Here is a 7,654-nt window from a genome sequence, read left to right as displayed (position 1 = left end):
AAGAGAGAGAGAATATGGTGTGTTGTTACAGATGAGCAATGTGTGGTTCAAAAGTTATAATCCGTTAAATCACAAGTCTGTAAATTGTGCGCAAGGTTGAAATAATTTCAACTACAGGCTAGTAGGCTACGTGCACAATTTTTGGTTCACTTCCTATATTTGGGGTGGATCCATGGGCGTAAAGTTCATCTAACAGATGGGGGGCACAATAAACATAACATTTCTTAAGAGAAATTATTGAAGGGAACAAATATAATACAGACAAACGTGTACTTGTAGAGGATATGTATAGATGTGGAACTCCAGTAAGAGACTGGTAAAGCTGTTTTATTCACTTTAAACATCGGATCAAGTGATTCTTTTCTCTAATACAGGTGATGCTGAACTGAGAACTGAGCCTCCTAGCAAACAAGCTAACTAATTAGCTAGCCAGCCGGCCACTAAAAGTTGAACACCTTAATGTTTCATTCACACACTCTTGTCATAGCGTAGAAAAGCACAACGCTCTTGCCAGATGAGTGACTCTGTGTTCGGCTAATTTTCTATAACCAGTGTGTAGCATGAAAGCACGGTGGGTGGAATTAGCAACTTAGCTAAGTAACTATCCATCAAGCTACCAAACAAGCTAAGTAACCTTATTACTGCTAATGTAGCAGACTCGTGGAAAAATACATAATTGTTTTAGTCGTGACTAATTTATTAATGACTCAGCATCATCTTTATTAGAGAAAATAATCACTTCATCTGATGTTGAAAGTGAATAAAACAGCCTTTCCAGTCTACACAACTCGTTCTCTCCCACGAGTCCCTCCAGGCTTCTGCCTACTAAACCTGTTTGAGTTGTGACTCTTTAAATTAACTCATGATTCGCGAGTCTCTAGTATCATTAACTCGGATCAGTGCCGGTTGGGGGGAGGGGAGAGACAAAATATATACAGATACAAAAATATGATTTATAATAATAATAGCAGTAGGCAGGATGAACAGTTATCACACCACCATAAACGAACCAGACTATCCAATGAAACACTCCAGGGTTCGGTTAAAACGGAACAAACAGTGTTGAAGTGCGAAGTGTTCAAGTGTGCGAGCACCCTGAGAGTAGTGAGACTGAACAAACACGGTCAAGTTGCGGGCAGTAAACCCAAAACAATTAGCTAAAAGATGCTAAAACGCTCAATAGCGTTAAGAAGGATTGCAGAGTCGGGTGATAATAATCTATGGGCTCGTCACTACGAGCAATCCCTTTCACATATAAGTTGTCATGTGATCCGTTGGTAAAATAAAAATTAACAACACTTCCTAGTGTTCACTTCCTAACTGTAAGTTATCAATGGTGCAGCCAATTGTTTTTTTAGAAGTTGCGTAATAAGTTGAATGGAGATGATTTGTGTGTTATCTATAGCAATAGAATATAGAATACTGCATCTGCTGCATAGTTAGTCTCCTGTCTAAAACTACTGTTCATCATGAAGACAAAGGAACAAACAAATCTGAGGCAACTTTATGGAACTAAGAACGTATAAGGTGGTGGACACAGATAAAACAGTGAATATCCCTCAAAGTCCAATAAATCAGTCATAACAATAAAAAATATATGGAACAGTTGTAAATATGCAGGACGTTTTCAAGAGCACAAATGATGGAGGCCCCCACAAGGCTTTTGGGCAGTCTGAAGGGTTCAACGGGTGGGATGGGAGCCATTGTGCACATTGTAGAACTGCCAGTTACCAGTTGTGATTTCAGGCAAAACTGGGCTTTTTGGAAATCATACTGAACAGTTTGGTGTAATTCAAACACCACATAGCAGAAACACTCCATCCACTCCATGAAGCCTGGCAGTGGCAGCACCATGCAGCCCTCTAAAATCATGGGAGAAAACTTGCAGCAAAATACTTTTATTTTCTAGACAAAGACAAACAACCAAATCTACACAGAAATTAGTTAAAAAAAACAAGTACAATAATGCCCTGGAGGGGCCAAGTAGGAGTCCAGACCTCATTCCAGCCCAGAATCTAGGGGAGGACTTTTATTCACTCACAATCCCCATGCAACATGACAGAGGGTGAGCAGTTTTCCAAAGAACAATGGGTGTAAAAGCTTACAGTATCCACATAAACTCAAAGCTGTAACTGGTGCCAAAGAGCCCTCTACTAAAGTGGTGTGAATACATGCAATGGCTTTCTGATTAGGAAAGAACCATTAGAGCAAGGTCTTATGATGAGAAAGTTTTCACAGTATCTACATTTAGAGACAGAAATATTTAACAATGCCAAAGCAGCAAAACAATAAAGCCATATGTTTTATGTTTGCACCCACCTCATTCCAATACAGTTCTCCACATTTTGTGACCTCCCAACAGAATCGTGCCAGTATATCTTGTAATACGAGAGGGAGGGAGCAAATAATCCTAAAATCATCAGGATGGAAGATGTTGGAAAGTAGAACAGGGCAAAGATTTTAGGGTCAGAGTTATCTTTTTGGTAATGAAGTGCTGTAGAGCCTCAGGCTCACACTATTGTGGAAAAGTTGGTCCCATACAATTAAAGCTCCGTAGTGAGCCGTGACATGAAACTGAGAGACTGTCCTCCCCTGAAAAACAGCCACATAATTTGCTTGTTCAAGCAGCAATTATGACTTATATTTATGTCTATAATGGCAGCGCCCTCTAGTGCCCGTAATAGTTACGAAAGCAGAAAGTAAGCTGACGAAGTATAAGAGTGCCACATTTCCACATAAGCAGGGATGGGTCAAACAAACACGAGACTTTCACCCAGGAGACCGGGGTTGAAAAAAAAAAATTTGCTGTGATTTATTTTTAAATTTTACAGAACAAATGGAGCTACGTCATCTTACGCGTCCTGTGCCTAACCAGAAGTGATGTAACGTCTGATTTTAACCCAAACCACAGTCTTTTTCTAAACGGAACTAAGTAGTTTTTGTGCCTAAACATAACCAAACTGCAACCATTTTACAGTGTGTTTAAAACCGCGACCGTGGGCGCCTGGGTAGCTCACCTGGTAGAGCGCACGCCCATATATAGAGGTTTACTCCTCAACGCAGCGGCTGCGGGTTTGACTTCGACCTGCGTCCCTTTGCTGCATGTGAATGAATGAAGAAATTTATTTCAGACATATCAAAAATAAACCAAACAAAACATAAAAGAAATGTACAAATAAGTTAAATAAGCAAAACACCCAATACACAATAAGAAACATAAACCAACATAGACATAGACAAATGAGTAGGAAGAAGTATACACTTATTTTCCATAGCTCAGTAATTAATCCTGACCCTTAGTACTGTGGAACACTCCCATGTAACTATATACAATTTGGTGTTTTGAATGTACAATCCATATACAGATATATATCGACATTCATACATACACGTACATACACACACATATACTTACATTTACATACGTACATACATACACATACATACACAAACATGCTCTTCACACAAATATATTTACATACAGTCACATGTCATTCCCCCTCTCTCTCCCCTTTCATGTCTTAAAAAAATTAAAGGCCTAAAATGCCCCAAAAATGATCTTAAAGAAAAAAAAAAAAACTTGATTGTTTGGTTTAGATGTGATGTTGTATTTCCTGCCACTGCCATGGCCGTTGATTTATGAGACGTTATGTAACGGACATTCATTAATATAAAAATGTTACGCAGTAAAGCATTTCTTTTTGTCAAATGAACATTTCCTGCATAGATAACAAACTTTATCAACATTGTTCCAACATGACAGTGGTTCCAGTTTACCCCTGCAGCCCATAAATGCAGCAGCTGCTGTGACGAGTGACGCTGTCAAGTAAACATGGACAAAGATTCTCCTGTGGATTATGTCCAGCACCTTGTTGAACCCATACTTCAACACATTCATGTTCTTCTTGAGGCAATATGGAGTTGTTGTTCATTACAGCAAAATGTACCATTTAAAGTGTCTTATACAATCGGCCAATAACGTCCAACTTCCCCCATTTGCACTGACCGGGTCACACATTTTTCCGTGGTATTATTGCAAGTTTCGTTTTTATAGATGGGATGCAATCTTCAAGCACTCATTGTGGTGTGTATGTGCTGTGGCATCAATATTGTGCAGGATGAGGAAACAATTCATCTTTATTGTGTGAATGTTTCTTTTTTTAATTAAATAATGTCTTTAATGTTCACCTGCCATGATGTATGTTTCCTCCCTTCTCTAATATTACCTCATATCCTCTCCATCCTTCTTCTCTTTTACTCCTTGTCCCACCTTTCTCTTCTGCTATGTCTTATCTATCTTTTCCCTCACTTATGCCATCAATCTACTGTATTTCTGCATCTTTCCTCCCTCCTTGATCCACTTACCATTCTCTCATAACTCTTCCTCACCCTTCACTTCCCTCCTCTATTATCCCCTCATTGCCGTTCTCCTTTGTCTGTGCTCCAGTGTGACTGCGGTGCGTCTGCCAGACGGTTTATCCTTTGTCGTCTACGAGTTCTGGGATGGAGAGGAGGAGTGGAAGAGGTGAGTTTTCAATCACATGTGGCTTTACGTACTTAAAAATAATAATATTTCAATCTTAAGCCTAAGCCTAAACCCCTGGCTAATATCTGTCACTCATACCAGTATTAACAGTTTTTTTTGTTTTTGTGTGAACAAGCTTGTTAGAAAAGCCTTAATGCAGTTAAAGTCGCAGTCTTGCTGGAACATTGCCAGACATTGGGGGGGGTGTTGTATCCAGAACATTTTTAGTAGAGTTCACAGAATGAATGGCGATATTTCCCCAGTAATAGAACTTTTGCGCCATTGAGTTGCCGGTCCAGTCAGAGAGACTGAGGAGAAATGACACAAAGTTGAAGTTTTTTTTTTTTGAGAAAACATTTGGGGCTGGAGCTCCATCAGCCGCCCCCTCGCTCCTCCCCTGTGCCGTAATACCAAATATGAGCCAAATCAATAGGCAGAATAAAACATCTGTGAATGTCGAGAAAGGCCCATTGCATTCCAACAGATCCACCTTAAAAGTATTAAAGTCATTACTGAGTGTGGACATTCATTTTGTTTCTGAAAAAGCCCCTGAGTCAGCACTCTGACTCCTCCTGAAAGTTATTTGGTGCTGAGCATGTCGTTTCTTCCTGCCTTTCTTTTCATCGATAGGTGATTGCCAAATAAAGAGAGCGCTCACTTTTCTTCCATTACCGCTGTGAGCCTGTTGGAAGAATTCCTCCGTCCACATTTAATTAGCATTCTGAGCCACTCACTCAGTCCAGAGTTGCTGAAGCACTTGAGTTGCGTCAGGTCATTATGATTTAGTGATGGCGCTGGTTGCTGGGCATGGGGGAGGTTGCTGATGTAGCTGCCTGCTGATCTGAGTTTCTGCTCCACCGCTCACAGCATCTCACTGCCATTAATATTTCAACTCTTGCAGTAAAGGCTAAGGGCCGTGCTAAGCGGTTGGAGGCCATGTGTGCTCGCGGGCATTTGTGAGCGGCTGTGCAGTGTGCATGCATGTGCTTGTGTGTGCTCTCTCACCCTCCCTTCTGTTTCCAGGCACCTCCAGTCGGCCCCCAACAAAGCCTTTCAGCATGTGAAGGTGGACACACTGTGCCAGCCGGAGGCCGTGTCCTCTGTAGCCGTGCCAGGTCAGTGGTGAAATACCCCAGGGTAAAACAATGCAATGATTACTTTTATCATCAATTAAAGGAGCAGGCCAATGGTTTTACCATTGAGATCATTTCGCTTGTCATGAGGAATATGTGAGACACCAGTGCACAAGTTTAAAAAGTTTACGTAGGCTACGGCGTAAGCTCTGCGTAGATCCTCCATACAACCATATATTCACCATACATGGAGCCTACTACTGTAAAGGGGTGACCTCCCCTGTGCTTCAGCCTTGATTTTGGGTAGATCCTAAATTGGATCTGCTAGAATGGTCGACGTAGTTAGGTTTAGGCATGAGGAGTGGGGATTGGTTATGGTTAGGGTAAGAATACCAGGGTAAGCCAATCAGAGGTAGAATAAGACAGAATAAGGTGTGTAGGATTGAGTGTTGTTGAAGAGATAACCACACTAGGGACTAAAAGTAAGAATGGATCTGTTCCAATACCCAGACTTGACTTTGCAAGTGGTCAAGTGACTCTCCGGTGGCTGCCAATAGCGCAGCCAGAGCTCACTGGCACAGGCGTGGTTAATGATCGCATCACTTACTCAAACATATGGCCCACTCAAGCTCAGATGATTCGTTATTCCTATTTTATTTCCACATAGAGAACAGTAGGATGGTTTGCATGTTAATACAGTTGGTAGATGGCAGTGAAAAACAAATTCACCTCCAGCACCCAGTCTTCAAAGTCTTCTAAGTTTCAATGTGCCTCCTGTCCTGTCTGTAGGTCCTGTCATAATTGCATAGCATTCAGGTGTGAATAATAATATTTAGGCAGAATCCAGCATGTCATAAACTTCATCTTCCTCAAGTAGGACATTCTTAATTAGCAGATTGCTTTTAGATTAATTGTTTAATCTGTAAAATGTCAGAGCCCAAGGTGGCATCCTAAAATAGCTTGTTCACTCAACATTCCAAACCCAAAGATGTTCAATATAACAAAGATATAAAACAGAGGAAATCCTCACATATTAGAAGGTGAAAACAGTGCATGTTTTTCTTGATAAATGACTTAGATTATTAACAATTATCAAAATTGTAGGTGATAAATCATGAAATATTTCAGCACTGAATAGAAAACAATGGAACAAAATAAAAAGTTATTCATCTTGTGAAGAGCTCATTGCATGGGTAGAATCCGGTCTCAAAAAATAAAAAATGCAAGTCTCCTTCATAGAAGTTAGTCCGTTATGAATAGAAAATCAGGAAATGTTGTAAAATACACAATTACAGAGCCGAGCTGAATGATAATACAGTCTCCTCATAATCCTGACAAACTAATTAGTGTTTAATCAGTAAGGCTGGCCGTGTATTACTAGAAGCTCAGAGGCATCCTGAACAATTAAAGCAACCTGCACCATTTAAAACGCCCGACACTGGCATGCATCCATGCTCTGAGGCACAGGCTGTCACTGGCTTGACTTGGTGATGCCTGGCAGACTTCCATTTGTACTTTGTTCTTGTCTAACTAAATTTTTTTATCCATCTCTCCTCTCCCCGCTCACTCTCTTACTTCTTTCTTCCTCATCTCCATTCAATCTGTTTTCCTCTCATTCTCTCACACGTCTCTCTGTCTGTACTCCCCTCTGGCCCTCATTTTCTTTTCAAACCTCTGTCTTTCTCGCTAACCTCTTTCTTGCCTGTCATCTCTCTTTCTCTCTCTCTGTTTGCAGCCGCCTGGTGCAGTGTGAACAGGGACTAAGAAGGAAGATATACAACTACACGCCACGACTCCTGGACACTCCCCACCTCCGCTTGAACTCCCCCTCCAAACCTAACCCCCCCTCTCCCAGCTCTCACACCCCCAAACCCCTCCTCTTTCAACCCTCACATTCCTCAACTCTTTTTGTAAGTACATGTTTACACAGTGCAAATGAATGGTGTCAACTGCAGTGAAAATTGAACAAACAGTGCATTTAACAGTGTGAGATTACTAATGCGTTTGCATCTCACCATGGTAGTTTGCTGGCTCAAGATATTGGATTATGTCTTGT

The 7,654-nt window shown here is 41.0% G+C and overlaps 1 protein-coding gene across 1 annotated transcript in view; it reads left to right on the top strand.

Annotated features, from left to right (window-relative positions):
- Window positions 1-7,362, top strand: part of necab2 (N-terminal EF-hand calcium binding protein 2) — a 155,226-nt gene extending 147,864 nt beyond the window's left edge. Inside the window, exons 11-13 of the mRNA XM_078256169.1 lie at window positions 4,448-4,525; window positions 5,549-5,640; window positions 7,334-7,362. Coding sequence (XP_078112295.1) covers window positions 4,448-4,525; window positions 5,549-5,640; window positions 7,334-7,362 — 199 coding nt within the window. The remainder of the gene's footprint in view (window positions 1-4,447; window positions 4,526-5,548; window positions 5,641-7,333) is intronic.
- Window positions 7,363-7,654: the final 292 nt, after the last annotated feature.

This window comes from Sander vitreus, chromosome 8, assembly GCF_031162955.1.
Source record: "Sander vitreus isolate 19-12246 chromosome 8, sanVit1, whole genome shotgun sequence".
NCBI lineage: Eukaryota > Metazoa > Chordata > Actinopteri > Perciformes > Percidae > Sander > Sander vitreus.
This window is presented reverse-complemented; position numbering and strand designations above follow the sequence as displayed.